General features: G+C 37.5%; 1 protein-coding gene across 4 annotated transcripts in view; it reads right to left on the bottom strand.

Moving 5' to 3' along the window:
- Positions 1 to 1,620: 1,620 nt before the first annotated feature.
- Positions 1,621 to 20,801, bottom strand: part of LOC110450419 (TNF receptor-associated factor 3-like) — a 67,079-nt gene continuing 47,898 nt past the window's right edge. For all 4 annotated transcript variants that reach the window (XM_021497923.1, XM_021497921.1, XM_021497922.1 and 1 more), the window contains exons 2-10: positions 19,521 to 20,365; positions 18,744 to 18,848; positions 16,085 to 16,255; positions 12,251 to 12,331; positions 11,082 to 11,156; positions 10,126 to 10,245; positions 9,642 to 9,755; positions 6,409 to 6,604; positions 1,621 to 3,250 (exon numbers count right to left, since the gene is read on the bottom strand). In XM_021497923.1, coding sequence (XP_021353598.1) covers positions 2,670 to 3,250; positions 6,409 to 6,604; positions 9,642 to 9,755; positions 10,126 to 10,245; positions 11,082 to 11,156; positions 12,251 to 12,331; positions 16,085 to 16,255; positions 18,744 to 18,848; positions 19,521 to 19,835 — 1,758 coding nt within the window. In that variant the 5' untranslated portion in view covers positions 19,836 to 20,365 and the 3' untranslated portion in view covers positions 1,621 to 2,669. The remainder of the gene's footprint in view (positions 3,251 to 6,408; positions 6,605 to 9,641; positions 9,756 to 10,125; positions 10,246 to 11,081; positions 11,157 to 12,250; positions 12,332 to 16,084; positions 16,256 to 18,743; positions 18,849 to 19,520; positions 20,366 to 20,801) is intronic.

Genomic DNA, 20,801 nt, shown 5'->3' with positions numbered 1-20,801 from the left:
TAAAAAATATCAAAATAAGCCGTTTTGATTGTTTTGGATGTTTCTGTTTTAGATTAAAATATAAAAAAAAAGATAAAGAAAGTCTAAAACCTGTTTAAAACTAAACTAGTTGACGATAAAACTATTTATTTATCGTAACACCATACCTCTCATTCTCGCACCTCAGACAGATATCCTACGCCATACCCCATGTTATTTTTTTCTATCTCGTCCGATCTGTCTGGTACCTTTACGTGACATTTCTCATTTCGCAGAATTTCTACACTGCGAACTATCCATCCGCGCGTGAGTGGCTCGAAATTGACACTCCGCATTTTAAATATTCTGTTTTGTCATTACATGTATATGTGTTGTTAGATATCTGATGTTGTAAATAACATATAATCTACACTGAAATTCGTTGTCTTCTTTGTAAGGACGGACTACATTTTTACGCAGAAACATTCAAACGTAGCTTTAGTAGTGTAAAGGCCTTTTTATTTGAGGCCCCCGACGGGGTACTTGTAATTTAAAGCGAAATTGAAAAGTTTGTTTCCGAACTTGAAGGTGCGAGAAAAAAATCTGTTACCTGTAACTGAGCTTTAAACAGGTTTTATTAATCTCATTGTCTCAGATTATTCATACATCAACGTCCGCCTATGTTTGTGATTCAATCGGCATGGCGCTAGACGTATCGGGGGCAATGGAACTTTTAACTTATCAAGGCCAATGTTGAAATTGAAATTGTTCTTCAAATAATATCTAATGCAAATGCATAGGGTTACTGCTACCGTAATTTCCTTCGGATAGATCGCGGGCTTTCTGCGAAAAAAAATGTTTTCAGACACCCTGCTGGCTATCTACCGGTGCAGACTATGTGTAAGTGTTTTTTTTTTTTACATAAATCGTCGATATCCTGCGGGCTATCTGTGGTGTAAAAAAATAAAAATAAAAAATAAATAAATTTATGCAACAATTTATTAATTACACATCAACATTAAACATTTGTACAATTTGGTTGCTGTCAGTGTTCATTCAGGTATCGTCAATCCCACCCATCGAAGTCTGAGGCCTCAGACTCGCTCTGGAATAGTTCCATTTCCTGCCGGTCAATTTGCGCTACTTCGGCTAGTGGAAGATCATTATCACTGTCCGGGTCCTGTGTAGTACACACTTGTTCAACGCTAACTATTTAGGCCTTGGCGAAGGCTCTCTTAATAATTTTCGAATCAACATGTTTACAGGAATGTCCGCCGTATAAGCCGCGGGTTATATGCCGGTGCGGGCTATCTGTGAACATTTTTTACATACATGCAGCTAATTTAAGGCTGTGCGGACTATACGGTGCAGCGGGCTATACGGCGGGCTATACGGTGTAGCGGGCTATCCGAAGGAAATTACGGTAAATTGAAATGTTTGAAATCGTTTATAGTTTTGAGGCTTGATTTGCGTCATTCATTTTTACATTAAAAGCGGTATTGTGTGTCTACAAATGTATTGTATAGTGGACACAAGCATAAAGACCAGCGTTATAGTTTTGTAGTTTTCAGTGTTGTAGACTCCAATTCATTGACATGGTTGTTGATTTTAAGTACTGACATTTTACATGCATACTACAACAAATAAAAAGTAAAGATGATCCACATTATTTGCAATAACTTTTATTCTTTAGGAGATAAGTGCCTACTCATTACAAACATTAAACAAAAGTATGCAAATCGAAAAAATGAAGAATACTACTCGTATATAACATCATGCTTATTGGGTAGCCTTTGCAACAGCCCATGTATTAAGTCAAATCAAACTATCGACCCATTGAACAACACATAGTTGATTCCACTGAAGTATGTCATTAATTACTTCTTTTAATTCTTTAATCGTCCATGTACACAAGAAATCAGCTCTTGTGTAAAGAGTGAACTAGTAACCACAAAAAGGTCGGTTCTGACCCCGATGTTTCTAAATGATCACTTAGAAACACATTCACACCTGGAATTTTATAATTAACTATTCCATGTTCCGAGTTCATCTTGTTGGAAACTGGATCATCACAGACCCATTTCACATTGTATTCTGATTATGTTTACTGGGGAAATCGATATTAAATTTTAACCAAATTTGTTTCCCAGCTTAATCAGACTAAACCACATTTGTCACACTGTTTAGAATAATTGTACGATTCAAAATGATTCGCTTTTAATGATTCCAGATTGTATTAAGATACAGTTATCCCATTTTCATCAACAGAAGTGTAAACCGCTGTAACCTGATGATTGATTTGATGACAAGGCGATTATCCTGTTCTGTTTTGCCTTATGCTTGTGACTATGGGACTGACTCACAAGAACATCCATGTCCGTTGTATTAACAAAGTAGGTGTTAGAACCGATGCTACTGTAATGGGTGTAGATCCCTCTGGAGAGCACTGCTACCCATGTTATTGATGTCACGGGTTTGAATGAATCGGTAGATTAGTGGTGTGAATCATCCTGGAGAGCACTGCTACCCATGTTATTGATGTCACGGGTTTGAATGATTCGGTAGATTAGTGGTGTGAATAAACCTGGGGAGCCATAGGTGGTGGGCACGTCTATCAAAATAATAATAATTGAATATATAAAACTAGATTTTATATATTCAATTTTTTTTTTGATAGACGTGCCCACCACCTATGACCCATGTTGTTGATGTCACGGATTTGGATGATTCGGTAGATTAGATATGTCCACTTTGATCATCAGGTAAATGGTGTCATCCTGCAGATACGCTGGCATTTCCAGACGATTGTGGGCTATGAACTTTGGGACACCAGATGCTACGTTCATTTCGGTCTCTGGTTTCTTGAAACTGTTGCTAGCCGCGTTTGGGGTAAACGTGTCGCAAAGGTCCTGGGTCCTGGTGTCTTGATCTTTCAACATCAACGACACTCGCTGTTTAAATGGCCAGGGCAACAGAGCATCGTAGTCACCCTTCATCAGGACAAAGAAGAAGGATAGATGCGTTTCCTTTCCCATGCCGTCTCCGTTCAGGTAGACGCGTCCACACATTTTGTATCCATGACGACCGGTGTAGAAAGGCTGACTGAATAACGATAAAGTTCTACCATTAACGGCTTCCTGTCGCCTCCGTGTGTAATCTCGGATTTTCCACATCAGAATTCCTTCGTAATTTGCTGTCTCAAGGATTTGAAATCGGAGATCAAGTTCCGCAAGTCTGACGTCGTGCAGAGTGGACTGTTTATCCAAATGTTTCAGTTTACTGTTCAGTTGAGCTGAAATATGATTGAAGAAAATGTTCAAAACAGTTAAGCAACGGGTTCAAGCTCAAAAATAGATCTCAGAGGAAAGTTGACATTCACTATCTGAGGTAACAAGAGCAAACCATATTGTGAGAAGAGCCCGAACGAAACAGTGCCGGAGACATGATATGAAAGCAAACTAAGTTGTATTTCTTTGGTCTTTTCATGAATATGTCTCAGTTTCACAAATATCCTTTCTGTAGTTCCTGAGAAAAAGTGATAACAAACTTCAACATTCAAAACACCAAATTACTGCTGGCAGCCATCTTGAAACTCCCATAAAGCTCAAAACTACAGCATCAATAATTAAGTCGCATAGTAAACATATCCCATAAAGATGCAGGACGATCCCTCCAATAGTTTAAGAGAAACAGTGGTAACAAACTTTAACAGCCGAATACAAAATTGCTGCCGGCAGCTTTAAAGAAAATTTGAAACCCTCGAAAGGTGGTGAGCAGAACTATGCCCTATGTGAAGAATTCCATCAATTTTTACGTTGATTTCTTGCCGTCTTCCTGAGAAATAGCAGTCACAAAATTCAAATATCAAATGTCTATCGTCCGCCATCTTGAAAAATACCATCAAGTTCAAAATTAAGCAAAACTCGGGATAGAATATAGAAAAAGACGTTAACCCGGTAAACAATCTTGAAATATGTTAACTGGTAGGATATCATGACTTAAGGAATTGTAGTTCTTCTGAAGAAGTCGTTTTGACAAATTTGACCACTGTGACTTTGAATATAGGTCAGAATATTTTTTTCTTTTCAAGCTTTTCTAACACTTCATGCCAGCAAGCTATTGAATGCATATCATATGATTCTTCTTCTTCGAAAGTAGTTTATTAACTTTTTATCTATGTGACCATGACTGTCAGTCAAGGTCGTGCACGTTCACAAATATTGTAGCATGCCATACCAGCAACCTTCAAGCCACATGTGATAATTGTATGCCTTGCAGTTAACAAGGAGAAGTCGTCTGAAACAGAGACATATAAAGCTAGTAGTATATACATCTCTGTCTGAAAATTGTCCATGTGACCTTAAATATAGGTTAAAGAAGTTCTTTTCAAAAATTATTTTGGTGTAACACTCCATGCAAACCATTTCAAGCAAGTAAGCTACCTGCTATTTATCTTGACTTGGCCTTTTGGTTCTTCAGAAGAAGTTATTCAAGGATTCGTATCCTGTAATCGTTGTTACACTCTATGAAACCAAGCAACTGGCCACAAAACATGGCTATATACCATTCCAGTTCTTTCGAAGAAGTCGTTTCAGTGTTTCCTTGTGATTTCAAATTTAGTTATAATTTGTACAAATGTGGTAGCACGCCATCCAGTAAGCTCCTGATCAAACATCATGCATCTAGGCCATGTGGTAATTTTGAAAAGGGAATACAGAGGATCCTATCGCCCACCATCGACACATGTTTTGTCTTCTTTTAAAACAAAAACCACAATCAGATACCAAATTCTCTTTTAGGGGCTTGTTCTAAGCTTGATTGTCCGATCCATCAAAAATTGGAAGGTGTACACTCATGACAAGTATTCTCCAAAAGAAGCGGTAACAAAAATATTAAATACAAAATCCATGTGACCTTGAATATAGGTGACAGTTATTCTTTTCATGAATCACTTCACATGTATCACTCCATACACACAATTGATCATTTCAAGCAAGTAAGCTACTTGCAATGTATCTTGACTTGGCCTTTTGGTTCTTCAGAAGAAGTTATTCGAGTATTCATATCCTGTAATCTTTGTTACACTCCATAAAAACAAGCAACTGACCACATAACATGGCTCTATGCCATTCCAGTTCTTTAGAAGAAGTCGTTTTAGTGTTTCCTTGTGACTTCAAATAAAGTTACAATTTTTGTAGCACACCATCAAGTAAGGGAATACAGAAGATCCTGGCACCGACCTTTGAGAGAACTTTTGTTTTCCCTTTTTAAAGAAAGGATAATGTAAAATAAGAGGTAACATCCAAAAATAGCGATAACAAAATTTACATGCAAAATCCATATTTATTCCAAAATGGCAGACAGACCACGTATGCTTTATGGTTATCTCGAATTGGAGGGTGTCTATCTCAAATTGGAGACAAGAATAACAATTTACTAAGGTGAACATGTATGCCGTGTTTTGTACACATCCTTTTAATCGTTCTCAAGAAATACTAGTAACAAACTGTATGTGCACTAATGATTTTATATTTGCGCCCATCATCGCATGGTCTTGTTTAGTTCTTAACAAGTTTGACCATATATTTCGACATTTATTATTTGCTTCTTTAGGATTGCATTTAGAATGTGACCTTGAAAATTGGTCACTGTTATTTGTTTTCTGCAAAACATCATAGCCATGCTAGGAATTTATCAAGTAAAACATCATGATTTTAAAGCATTCAGTTATCTAAACGAAGACGTCTTGAGTTTCTCTACAACTGTCCAAAGTATTGCAAAGTGACCCTTGTGTGTGTGTCCCGATTACCGACTCTATACAGGGAAGTATTAAAATGAGGCCCTAACTCTGAATACACAGTGGCACCAGACCTAAGCAATACTCTATCTTCCCAAAATCCATAAGTAGTTTTGCTGACAGCTAGCCATCAAGCAAGTAACCAAACAGCGTAATAACTTTCTTTTATACGGTCTTGTTAAAAGATTAACACAACACACACACACAAACTAAAGATGTTATCTTTAACATTTAGTAATAGATAAAGTATGTACCACATCATGCAGCTGAATCAAGAGTTGTATTTAGTGAGAGATGTGTAGAATCATCTTTGAAAGCAGTGTGATACAACATGATCCGGAAGTGTGTCGTAACCGTATTGTTTATGCTGCAAAACTGTTCATCTGCTTGAAACGAAAACCTGTGTCACCCTCAGAATAATCCTAGAGCACCGTACAGTAGTACTGGTGGGGGACTAACCTGAACTTGAACGAAGCTAACAGCTTAGATGTCCTTCCCAATCCAACACACAAAATGCATTATATTGGCGCATCAAATACATGACTTAACCATATATTCTGACAAGAAAATCCTTTGACAACGTAAACATTCAACTATTGAGCTTAGCTGTTAGTATCTAGTATTAGCCTCTAAGTATATGTAAGATTTCTCACCTGGTCCCATCATTTCTCCAATTCCTACAATCGGTCCTGCCCTCTCCAGGTTCGTTACTCTAGCACTCAGAGCTTGGTTAGTCTCTTTGATGGCAGTCACGTCTCGGACAAGATTGTCTGCGACCGATTTTGCTGCTTTATCCTCTAACTTCCTGTCCAGGTTAATCACTCGCTCTCCGTGGGACGCAATCAGAAGCTGATAAAATCAAAGCATGTTCGTATTCAGCAATAGAAATATTTATAGAAAACGTTTTCGTTGACAGAAGAATAATCACTGAATATAAGTGAAGAGTCCGAAATATAATTCAGATGGTCTAAATGATCTTTTTTTCGGGTATTTTGAACTTTACTAAATGGTATGATTAATTTTATTTTCATGAAATAAGAGGCATGCACAACGTTTGGATGTTAATGAGGACAACGTCATCTCATTGTGATGTCTGAAACAAACAAAGTCGTTAATATCCATTTTCCCCAACTCCATCCAGTGATACCAGCAATTATATACAAACATAGAATAATGGAACCACCCCCCCCCCCCCCCCCCTCTCCCCACTCCTTCCCCAGGGATAAACGTGAGACCCTAGGGTCATAAACCTTAAGACCCTTCCTTATCTGGGTCTTTGAGAAGATTTTTTTTTAAATTTCAGTCAATTCGACCCTTTTTGGCCCCTCCCATCACCCCCGGGGGTCAGTCAGGGCTAATATGTGCATACCATCAAACTGCTATCCAATACTGATAATGCTAACCCAAATTGAATTACTTCCAATGAAAATTAAACAAATGTTGGTCCAAAATGTGATTTCCCTTTTTAAACTATAGTAAAGTTTACCCCATCCCCAGGGGTACACGTAAGACCCCAGGGTCATAAAATTCACAATTTTGGTAAAGCACCTTAAGGCCCTTCCATCTATGAAGAGTATTTGATTCTACACTATCTGGGTCTTGAGAAGAAGATTTTTGAAATTTTAGTCAGTTTGACCCTTTCTGGCCCCGCCCCTCAGGCCCCTGGGGGCCGGGGACTAAACCGGCAACTCTTTTTGTTGACCTTTGGTCATGGAAGGTTTCTGCAAAATTTCATTGAAATTGGTTCAGGGGTTTTGGAGAAGAAGTCGAAAATGTAAATTGTTTACGGACGCACGACGGACGACGACGGACAAAAGGCGATCGCAATAGGTCACTTGAGACTTTGTCTCAGGTGACCTAAAAACTACTGAAAGGCTAAATCTGATGTAAACTTTTTTTATCAAATCAGAATGACGCCGGTAAATATTTAGCAGGACAAATATGGCGCCACAATTAAGCGTCATAACATAAGTTCGGAGGGGACACTTGTATTTTTACTTCGTCTTTAACATAAAGGACGTTACTATTTATAACTTTGGATGATAATTAGCCGGCGCTTAGCCATATTTACCATCGTTTCTCAAAGGCTAACCATGGGAAGATTGTTTCGAGTTAGAAACGGAGAACGGCTTAAGTATGGTATTAGTAGCTTTAACAAGAGGCCCAAGAGGGCCTGTATCGCTCACCTGAATATTTAAGCAGTCATAGCAAAATATTCTCATTAAATATTATATTGCACTAAAAATATTTCCCTCGCAAACTTTGTTGGCTCCATCTGTTGAAACTACCAGCAAAATATTATAAGATCCTATGCTTTTTGATTCTTCTTTAGAAGTTGCTTGACATAAGGTCAATGTCATTTTCCTTCTCAAATTGGTTAGCGCTATTCCAAAAAGCTACCAGCCAAATCTTATGAATCCATTCCTTTTAGTTCTCAAGAACAAATCCATTAACATGTTGTTGACCTCTGTGACCTCTAGAGTAGGTTGAGGTCATTTTCATTCGCAATCTTTATTTGGCTCTTTCCCAGGAAGCCACCTGCCAAATATTAAGATTTTATAACTTCCAGTTATTCAGAAGAAGTCGGTTAAGGTGTTTGACATATCTGCCTCATGTGACCTTAAATGTAGGTCAAGGTCATTTTCATTACCAAACTTTGTTCGGCTCTTTCCTAGGAAGCTACAAGCCAAATATAGAGATTCTATACCTTTCAGTTCTTCAGAAGAAGTCGTTTGAAGTGTCTGACACATTTGACTCCTGTGACCTTAAAAGAAGGTCAAGGTCATTTTCATTCTCAAACTTTGTCGGGCTCTATCCAAGGAAGCCATCAATCAAAAATAAAGATTCTATACCTTTCAATTCTTCAGAAGAAGTCATTTGAAGCTTTTGACATATATGACCCCTGTGACCTTGAAAGTAGGTCAAACTAGTTTTCATTCTCAAACTTTGTTGGGCTCTATCCCAGGAAGCCACAAGCCAAATATGAAGATTCTATACCTTTCAGGTCTTCAGAAGAAGTCGTTGGAAGCATTTGACATATTTTACCCCTGTGACCTTGAAAGTAGGTCAAACTAATTTTCATTCTCCAACCTTTTTGGGCTCTATCCCAGGAAGCCACCAGCCAAATATGAAGATTCTATACGTTTTAGTTCTTCAGAAGAAGTCGTTTGAAGTGTTTGACACATTTGACCCCTGTAACCTTGAAAGTAGGTCAAGGTAATTTTCATTCTCAAACTTTGTTGGGCTCTATCCCAGGAAGCCATCAACCAAATAAGAAGATTCTATACCTTTTAGTTCTTCAGAAGAAGTCGTTTGAAGTGTTTGATACATTTGACCCCTGTGGCCTTGAAAGTGGGTCAAGGTCATTTTCATTTTCAAACTTTGTTGGGCTCTATCCCGGGAAGCCATCAGCCAAATATGAAGATTCTATACCTTTCAGTTCTTCAGAAGAAGTCGTTTGAAGAGTTTGACATATTTGACCCCTGTAACCTTGAAAGTGGGTCAAGGTCATTTTCATCCTCAAACTTTGTTGGGCTCCATCCCAGGAAGCCATCAGCCAAATATGAAGACTCTATACCTTTTACTTCTTCAAAAGAAGTCGTTTGAAGTTTTTGAAGTTTTTGACATATTTGACCCCTGTGACCTTGAAAACAGGTCAAGGTCATTTTCGTTCTCAAACTTTGTAGGGCTCCTACCAACGAAGCGTTCAGCCAAATATCATGACTCTAGGCCTGTCCGTTCTTCAGAAGAAGTTGTTTAAAGAAAAAGTTGATGGACGGACGGACGGACGGACCGACGGACGGACGACGGACGCCGCGCCACGGCATAAGCTCACTTGGCACTTCGTGCCAGGTGAGCTAAAATACAAAAACAATATTTTCTTCACCTTAAGTTCGTTTCCTGATTTCTTTGAAGCCACATTTTCCTTTTTAAGGAAATGTAATTTGTCCTCCAAGTCGAGGGCCTGCTGCTGCCATTTCTCCTTCTCTTCTTTGAGATCCTACAAAATTGACAGAACGATTTAATGTCAAACCTGCTCGCAACTATTAAAAGACCATGCTAGTTAAGGGACAATTTTTAAATCCATTTGTAATTTGAATGTCAACTGAATCTTTATTAAAGAGATACCTCAATGCTTTAAGACGCCACTTTGTCAGCTCTCTGAATGCAAATATAACCGTTATTATACGACACTGATATATCTCTTCAAACCTTTTAAAATTTGCATCAAAGTACACTTAAATACCAACATGTTTTGACATTTTTAAATTGGCTGATACATATTAAAGAAGTTATATGTGCTGGTAATCAGGTATAGCTAGTTTGTTATTATATTGTGTGAGTTATTCTTAATGAAATGTGCTAATTACGCTTAATTCCGTAAGGATATCCGCATTCTGGCGTTCCATAGTTGATGTATATTTGGATAACAGTAGTAAATGGGATGCCAGGTCATTCTTCTCGTGTTGTTTTACCTCCAACGGCGCTCCCTAGTATAAAATATATAGGCAAGAATAATCACAAACGGTATTAAAAAATATAAGTTCAATTAAAATTAAAGAAATTAAAATTGATCTGTTCTGGTCTGCAGTTTAAGAATTGTCTTAGTGGTTGATTAACGAACGCACATCGAAATATGTTAAGTTCGGATTTGTCTTCTAACAATGAGAACCAGCATGAAAGGAATGAGTGTTACTGTCAACAAGTTGGCCTGTACACTGTTGACATGTGTGACATGTGCGCTGTACAGTGTTGATATGTATGACATGTGTTCACTGTTGATATGTGTGATATAAGGGCCTGTACAGTGTTGATACGTGTGAAAGGTAGGCTTGTACACTATTGACATGTGTCACATGTGGGCCTATACAATGTTGACATGTGTGATATATAGGCCTGTACAATGTGTTGATATGTGGGCTGTACACTGTTGATATGTGTGACATGTAGGCCTGTTCAATGTGTTGACATATGTGACATGTAGGCCTGTGCAATGTTGATATGTGTGACATGTAGGAATGTACACTGTTGATATGTGTGACATGTGTTTGCCTGTACACTGTTGATATGTGTGACATTTAGGCCTGTACATTGTTGATATGTGACATGTAGGCCTATACATTGTTGATATGTGTGACATGTAGGCCTGAACACTGTTGATATGTGTGACACGTAGGCCTGAACACTGTTGACATGTGTGACACGTGTGCATGTACACTGTTGATATGTATGATATGTGTGACATGTAGGCCTGTACACTGTTGACATGTGTGACACGTGTGCCTGTATACTGTTGACATTTACAGTGATGGTAGTTTCAACTTACCTTAAATGCACATCCAATACAAGAAAATGAGCAGAGAGATGGCTTATTCGGGCACAGTTCGGCATGAGCTCCCAGCTAAATAGGAAACAGAATAAGGATATTTCCATCGGCAACCAGTTTCATTAGTTATTGACACATATTGCAAATTTGACCCCCGTGACCTTACATATGGGTGAAGCTCATTCATTGGAACAATCCCTGTAGTTTCTCATCTGAGCAAGTAACTGACTGCATATCAGCATCCTAGGCATTTTGGTTATTCAAAAGAAGTCGTTTAAGTAAAAGGTTGACGCCGAACAGACGGACACTGCTCAATTAGCCCTTCGACTTAGGTGAGCTAAAAACCGAAGGTGTTTTTATTGTTCATTAATCGCTAGCTGATTCCGCTTTTAGACAAAGTTAAAACATTGACCAAGTCTCATTAAAATCATGTTATATTTCGTGAAGTTGTTGTACTGAAACTGTCATCCTATCAGATAGCAATATGCTTATAAATAATATGTAGGTTTTGTTCACATTTAGGCGCAGCCTCTGTCATTGTATAATATAAATATTGACAAAGTTTCATCAGAAACGGATCATATTTGAACATGTTATTGTGCAGAAACCTCCAACCAATCTTAAGTTCGATCTTAGCCTCAATGTTTGTATAATGTACATGCACACCGAGTTTCTTCAAATTGAACGATAACTTTTGAAGGGCGTATAAAAAGTCTCTCACAATTTTAACTTGACTATACAAGTGACATTTAATGAAGTTCGATATTATTTGACTCATGTTACTTTGAATGAATATCGAAGGCATTCATTTAAACAGTTTTGACAGTTCTCTATCCTATAATCTGTTGATAATGTATTATAACCCGGGAACTTCTGAATGAGAAGTTATTAAAAATTTAACATAAATGACCTCTGTAACCTTGAATTAAGGTCATATTTATTTATTCGAAATTTGATAGACCTTTATGCCAAATAACTACTGGTCAAATATTATGACCCTAGATCTTATTGTTCTTAAGGATATCTAAAAAAAAGTTGTTATTGATCGAAGGACTACAGACGACGGACGAATACTGATGACCAAATGACCTATGACATACGTGACATGAAAATACCACGAAGAATATTCAAATGAATTAATTCAAAGTGATACGCTTTGAAAGACTTACTTGTTCTCGGAGAAATTTCGGCGCTCCGCACTGATATGGACAACTTATCATGACTTTTGGACAGTCGTTATTGAGGTGCATCTGTAATTATATCGAGAAAGCACTCAAAATAAGCACAGCAGTAAAGAAAACAGGTCCATTAATATTATTTAAAGTTTATTTTGTAATTTTATTTTTACAACAAAGTTCGCTATCAAAAATCCAAGTGATAAATAAATTATGTGTAATACTTTATACAAAAAACCCGAAGAAAAACTTCCTCCTCATGAAATGTCAAAGTCCATACATTTTTTACATTATTTCCCGTATTATGTAACTAATAAGACGTAGGCACGAGGAAGTTGGAAAGTGCAATGCCCTGTCACGAGCTACAATGATTCAAGTTTTGTATCAATTTCTAGAGGAAATAATCGCTGTTCACGCTTTCATACGAAACAAGTACTTAACATATTATGAGGATATTTTGTTGTGATTTTTAGGCTCAGAAAGAACAGTTTTTAGAATGCTTTTTACATTTCCGTTATATGATCACCTTTAATTCAGATATCTCTATTTTTCATTAATTAGTATATTACCATATGAAAAAAAAGATACTGTATACATGGAAATTTTCGCCTTTTTTCGCCATTCGTAATGAGGGCGAATTTATCATTACAGCGAATATAACTAGGCGAAAATTGACTTTATAGGCGAAGGGTGAAAGTTTGACTAGGTGAAAATTTCCTGCGAGATGTTTTTGTCATGTTTTTTTGGGTTTTTTTTTACATTTTGCTCAGAGTAGTTATATTTCCTATTTTCTACGAGATCCATTCAGAGATCATCGAAACACCGTCCTATCGGAATTTGTAGGCTTTCATCTGAGCTAGGGCCTTTCCTGGGATGAAAATTTCGGGCTATTTCAGCATTTAAGACTGAATTTTAGGATTTTCATTTTTTATATCCTAAAACTTCAGGGCCTTTCTAAGCCATTGGGCCTTGAATTGGTAAGGAACGTGATATTATTGTCTACCAACTGTGAATAAATTATTTTAATATTTCGCTAAACAGCCCATCTGAAGTCAAGTATAGTATTAGATATATGCCGAATATGTGGTGCTAGAGTTAAATTTCACCCTGTAAAGGCTACTACTATGCTATAATGCATCAGTTGATAAGGTGTTTAGTCTCTCCAGTTTAGAAACGACTCTCAAAGGAGAATAGAAATGTGATTTGCGGTGATTTTCTATAGCATAGCTTGGCTCAGGAGATGTAGAAATATCCAGTTTCCAAAACACAGCACGCATAAATGTAGGTATAATATATCTTTGTGTAGACATCACATACCTCTTCAACTGATGGAAATATTTTCACGATTTCAACTGCTCCTTAAACGTTTGAAATATATCAGCAAGGTATTCTTCAGTCAATTCGTAGCACATACACTTCCAAATCACCTACAACTGATCTTATTATGATCCCAGCTTAAATGAAACATACAATGCCAAATTCAATTCTTATTCCATTGCATACTATCTGCACTTCCGCATTGGAGTTGTGTATAGGATATTGTCCACTGTACTTACTTTGAGGCTTCGCGTTACCGTATCCACATAGTATCTCATCATCGTCGAAACTTCTGTGTCACACTTTAGTAGATTGGCTCGCGACAGCGTGTATTTTGCAATCAGCTTCTTAGTCGTAAATTAAGGTTCAAAGAGCATAGTTTGTAAACATGACGATGCTTTTCTAAAGTCGATTGAAGACGTGTGTGGTCCTATTGATATAGAACATTGACTTGAGCCTATTATGGCGAACGTCTGGTCTTTGGCATCATACACAACTGTTATTTCCAATTACTGGGAGCTTGTTTTCATAGTAGTTGGTTAATGTAAAGCTTTCGTTTTGATTTTGGCTTCATCATTCTTCTTCTTTCGATAGCTGCGACATAACTCATAGGTATGAGTGCAATTGTCGCTATCAGGTGTTCTTGGAGGTGGCATTTGTGTAATAACACATTTTTAGTATGATTTGTTTGGAGATGAAAATGGTACATAGCAAGAGATGTAGGTTTAAAGAAAGTAGGTTTAATACTGGCAGAAGGCATATATAGGCAAGTGATTGGGCAACCCCCACCGACAATACTCACACAATCATCTACCAGTATAAGGGAAGGAAACGGGGGATAACAATATGTACAGCTCTGACAGGATTTGGCTCTAGCAGAGGGATGTTTTGGAGTCAGACAGAGCTGTTTTGAAAGAGTTCTACTTGCAAGTAGATACTTGACTTTAGACACTGCTTCCGTCTTGAACTCCAAAATGGTTTGGTACTTTTTCAATTTAGCAAATATTTCATATTTCCCGACTTTTTTTTTTTAACAAATCGTACCATTGGTTAGCCTTCTGCTCCATCAATCATCAGAGCTACCCCTCTGTTCTATGTTGTTGGCGCTCCTCTGATTTATGTTTGGCGCTCCTAGACGTACAGGATTTCTTGAACTGATTCTTCTTATTGATGTCGCTTCTTACACATACAAGTACATGTACAAATACATTAATTTCAGCATATATATACACTATCATAGACAGATATTGGCAGACTTAGACCAAAAAAAAAGAAACTGTTCTGACAATTTACATGTTCAGAGAGAGATAGCGAGACTGTTCTGACAATCTACATGTTCAGAGATAAAGAGACTGTTCTGACAATCTACATGTTCAGAGATAGAGACTGTTCTGACAATTTACATGTTCAGAGAGGGATAGAGATACTGTTCTGACAATCTACATGTTCAGAGGGAGATAGAGAGACTGTCCTAACAGTCTACATGTTAAGAGAGAGATAGAGAGACTGTTCTGACAATCTACATGTTCAGAGAGAGAGAGATAGAGGGACTGTTCTGACAATCTACATGTTCAGAGAGAGATAAAGAGAGACTGTTCTAACAATCTTCATGTTCAGAGAGAGAGAGAGTGACTGTTCTAATAATCTACACGTTCAGAGGGAGGTAATGAGGCTGTTTTAACGACCTACATGTTCAGAGAGAGCTAGAGAGACTGTTCTAACAATCTACATGTTCAGAGAGAGATAGAGAGACTGTTCTGACAATCTACATGTTCAGAGAGACCGTTCTAACAGTCTACATGTTCAGAGAGAGAGAGATAGAGAGACCGTTCTAACAGTCTACATGTTCAGAGGGAGGTAATGAGGCTGTTTTAACGACCAACATGTTCAGAGAGAGATAGAGAGACTGTTCTAACAGTCTACATATTCATAGGGAGGTAATGAGGCTGTTTTAACGACCTACATGTTCAGAGAGAGATAGAGAGACCGTTCTAACAGTCTACATGTTCAGAGAGAGATAGAGAGATCGTTCTAACAGTCTACATGTTCAGAGAGAGATAGAGAGACTGTTCTAACAGTCTACATGTTCAGAGAGAGATAGAGAGACCGTTCTAACAGTCTACATGTTCAGAGAGGGATAGAGAGACCGTTCTAACAGTCTACATGTTTAGAGAGAGATAGAGAGACCGTTCTAACAGTCTACATGTTCAGTTATAATAGGCTCCCTTTAGTGTGTTGTGTTTGGTCCGTAATCAAAACTTACTAAGAATATCGCATTTAAGGTGCTGTTGCTTACTTGGAAGTCTTTCCTGTCTCCCATTGAGGGTGACATGTAAGCGATCGATGACAATCTCCCCTGAGGTTTGGTTTGGTTTGGTTTAGTATTGTTTAATGTCCTATCAACAGCCATGGTTGCATGTAGGGTATGTGTGTGTTTTGGGAGGCTGCGATATGTTCGTGTTTGTCTTCTTGTGATAGATGATATTCATGGAGACCAGTGACAATACTTACTTGGAATCTTCCCTTGAGGGTGATATTTTTACAATTGTTACATGTGACGGGTAGGAAATCACACTTCCCGTTGATGTGAACGTCGTATTGATCTCTGGACAGCAACTCTTGACATCCTTCTAGTGCTCGACGACATCGAATCAAGGCGAACTCGCAACGGATTATGTGATTCTTGAAACAGAACAAAATCAGTTTTACCAACAATTTATAAATATTTCAATCGAAAACAATGCTTGTTTTATTAATTTACGCTATAATCAGCTTTAGCTAATCATGCCCTAAAATAGACAAACATAAATGACATTTCACTGATTTGTAGACAATCTGAAGATAATGATCTTATGAAACTACCTCCAACTGAACATGTAGATTGTCAGAACAGTCTCTATCTCTCTCTGAAAATGTGGATTGTCAGAATGGTCTCTCTATTTCTCTCTGAACATGTAGATTGTCAGAACCGTCTCTATTTCTCTCTGAACATGTGGATTGTCGTACAGTCTCTCTATCTCTCTCTACACATGCTGATTATGAGAACAGTCTCTCCATCTCTATCTGAACATGTGGATTGTCAGAACAGTCTATCTCTCTCTGAACATGTTGATTAATAGAACAGTCTCTCCATCTCTCTCTGAACATGAAGATTGTCAGAACAGTCTCTCTATCTTTCTCTGAACATGTAGATTGTCAGAACAGTCTCTCCATCTCTCTCTGAACATGAAGATTGTCAGAACTGTCTCTATCTCTCTCTGGACATGTGGATTGTCAGAATGGTCACTATCTCTCTCTGAACATGTGGATTGTCGTACAGTCTCTATATCTCTCTCTGAACATGTTGATTATATGAACAGTCTCTCCATCTCTCTCTGAAAATGTAGATTGTTAGAACAGTCTCTCCATCTCTATCTGAAACTGTAGATTGTCAGAACAGTCTCTCTATCTCTCTCTGAATATGAAGATTGTCAGAACAGTCTCTCTATCTCTCTCTGAACATGTAGATTGTCAGAACAGTCTCTCCATCTCTCTCTGAAGATGTAGATTGTTAGAACAGTCTCTCCATCTCTATCTGAACATGTAGATTGTCAGAACAGTCTCTCTATCTCTCTCTGAACATATAGATTGACAGAACAGTCTCTCTATCTCTCTCTGAACATGAAAATTGTCAGAACAGTCTCTCCATCTCTCTCTGAACATGTAGATTGTCAGAACAGTCTCTCCATCTCTCTCTCTGAACATGTATATTGACAGAACAGTCTCTCTATCTCTCTCTGAACATGAAAATTGTCAGAACAGTCTCTCCATCTCTCTCTGAACATGTAGATTGTCAGAACAGTATCTCTATCTCCCTCTGAACATGAAGATTGTCAGAACAGTCTCTCTATCTCTCTCTCTCTGAAAATGTAGATTGTCAGAACAGTCTCTCTATCTCTCTCTGAACATGTAGATTGTCAGAGCAGTCTCTCCATCTCTCTCTGAACATGTAGATTGACAGAACAGTATCTCTATCTCCCTCTGAACATGAAGATTGTCAGAACAGTCTCTCTATCTCTCTCTCTCTGAAAATGTAGATTGTCAGAACAGTCTCTCTTTCTCTCTCTGAACATGTAGATTGTCAGAACAGTCTCTCCATCTCTATTTGAACATGTAGATTGTCAGAACAGTCTCTCTATCTCTATCTGAACATGTAGATTGACAGAACAGTCTCTCTATCTCTCTCTGAAAATGTAGATTGTCAGAACAGTCTCTCCATCTCTCTCTGAACATGTGGATGGTTAGGACAGTCTCTCTTTCTCTCTCTGAACATGTAGATTGTCCTATAACACACATTTCTATTGCTTACTATCTTTCATAAAGCAATATCGGGCTTTATTAAGTTTGTCATCATTAGCAATGTGTGTTATAGGACCATAACAACATTTGCTAAATGAATATATATATAAACTTAATTTTGATGACATTTTGTATATTAGAAAACAGCCTTAAATATGACATTTGCTATACATCAAAAAATTATAATATGGCCTTTACTATGAGACTTGAATCTTATATCGCCCATTCGTATCAAATGTGAAAGGAAAATTGTCGGAACTACACATAAATAACTATTTCCAACACGACATGACAAAAAAACTAAGCTGTCTGCTAACCTGTGATTCCTTTTTTTATACAGCCTTTCATTTAGATAAATAAATCATTGATTAAACTAAAAGATAAGTGAAAATGATAGCTCTCAGCTGGAGCTATAATAGTTGATTCTAGAAATGATAGCTCTCAGCTGGAGCTATAATAGTTGATTCTAGAAATGATAGCTCTCAGCTGGAGCTATAATAGTTGATTCTAGAAATGATAGCTCTCAGCTGGAGCTATAATAGTTGATTCTAGAAATGATAGCTCTCAGCTGGAGCTATAATAGTTGATTCTAGAAATGATAGCTCTCAGCTGGAGCTATAATAGTTGATTCTAGAAATGATAGCTCTCAGCTGGAGCTATAATAGTTGATTCTAGAAATGATAGCTCTCAGCTGGAGCTATAATAGTTGATTCTAGAAATGATAGCTCTCAGCTGGAGCTATAATAGTTGATTCTAGAATCTATAATAAGAAACTGTTTTTTATTCAGCAATGATTTCGCTTCATGATAAAGCCAGGAAGGATATACAATACCTTGAGATCTTTCCATGTCACTATAGCGTCACAACCACGGCTCTTAAAGGTACAGAATACCTTCTGGTTCAAAACTTCTCGTCGTTTGAAAGCGTCTGGGAAGACCTAAATGGAAAACGAAAATAATTTACTAAATCGTCATGGCACTACGTATTTAAAACTAAGCTAAGTTGTATATGGTCTTATGCTTTTACCTTTCGTTTTCTCGTTACTTCGCCTAGAACCAACATTAATTGAAAATAATTATTACCATTATTAATAAGCTATTTTCGCTTGGCGTTACAATTTATCCTAGTTGTTTCTTGGTTTTACACCGAAATAATCGCCATTGTTGCTGTTCGTTTGTTTTCTTATTACTTCGGGGTCAAAATATTAAAGAACGCAAAAACAAAATAACGTCGAGCTAAAAGACAATTATCATGACTTTTTTTCGGGGCGAAATTGCGATGGCAAATATATGAATAAATACAGAGGCAAAGAAACAACTAATTAAATCAAAAATCCGCCAGCACTTCAGCACTATCTCATTATGTAAACTTACTTATATACTGTCGTACACAATACTAGCTTTGACTTAGCATAGACTCCTTTAATGCACGTCAATGACGTATATTGTATGTTTGCTGTCCATATTATGAATTTTGTATCATTTTTTGTTTGTGCTTAAAAGAATAATAGCACATACTCTTTGGTACTCTAATAACGAAACCGTTTCACTTAGAGTACAAAAACATCGTTTTTTAACTTTTGTTAAAGTTGATAGCTTCATGTATTCACCTCAACTTTGCTTATCTGGTCTACGCAATCGTCCACGGAGCACTCTTTAACTTCTTGGTCACCAAACAGGGGATCCAGACAATGGCTGCACACGTGATGGCCACATACAAGTTGTAATGCTTCTCTTACTACGTTCTTACAATGAACACAGTAACATGAGGGGTCGAGATGTACAAAGTCGGGTATATCCGCTGGAGTACCGAGGGAACTGGACAAACTCAGATTTTCCAGATTTGCGGTTAAATGGTCAGAGCTGGATAGCGTTAATGATGGACCTAACACATTCATGGAACTATCTTTGTCGTTACTTGTCATTGTAACGCCGAGTGTGATTTACAATTTATAAACGAGTAAAACAATACTGAAACGGTAGCAGTCAATATATCAAAATTCACGCCACCACACTCTTCAAACTTTTCAATCAATAATTTAATACAATACTAAGCGAGACTCTCCATTGATCAAACAATAGAAACAAAACAAATAACTTATAACTGTCTATATCTGCTTTTCGCAAACAAAAGATAACCTGAGTAGTACAAAGAAACAACCATAAACTATTTATTTAGCGTTAACAGCAGCGTTCAGAAGCGTTGGTCAGATTGGCAGTCCAATGGTCAAGATGGTTGGTTGTAAGGGTTAAGCCGTCCTTTCGAGTGGGAATTAAACAATATAGAAATTGTATTCCACTCTTCCCCTAATCCTTATCCTTTAGTTTGACCGAAGGTTTACGTTTATAAGGCCTACTGAACCCCCATAAACGTAGTGTGCTATGTGTTCCTATAGGACAGACACTACATTCTGTTTCCATGAATGCCCATGGCTAGTTTGAGGATTCATCGAACCTGAAATGATATGAACGAGACATATTTAATCAAATATATTTATCTAAAGAATCACCCCATTTAGACACGAAACAAGAGGCCCAATGGGCCTGCATCGCTCACCTGGTATAAATCTCACATTTGCAACCTTAAAAGTGATCTAAAATAAAGCTACAGGCAAAATATCAGTATTTATGATTAAAGTCATTCAAAAGAACCTGTTAAAAGATTTTAAAACATTTCACCCTTGTTACTTTGAAAGTCGAACAAAGTCATTATGTTGAACAAATTTTATAGCCTTTCATCTCAGTATGCAACTTGCAAAGTATCAACATCCTGGGACCCATGGTTATTCAGAAGAGGTCGTTTAAAGATTTTAAACAAATTTGACCCCTGTGACCTTGAATATAAGTCAAAGTCATTCACTTTAACAAACATAGTAGTCCTTGATCTGACT

Source organism: Mizuhopecten yessoensis, unplaced genomic scaffold (genome assembly GCF_002113885.1).
Source record: "Mizuhopecten yessoensis strain PY_sf001 unplaced genomic scaffold, ASM211388v2 scaffold5229, whole genome shotgun sequence".
Classification (NCBI taxonomy): domain Eukaryota; kingdom Metazoa; phylum Mollusca; class Bivalvia; order Pectinida; family Pectinidae; genus Mizuhopecten; species Mizuhopecten yessoensis.
Note: the sequence above shows the minus strand (reverse complement) of the source record. Positions and strands in the feature narration are given on the sequence as shown.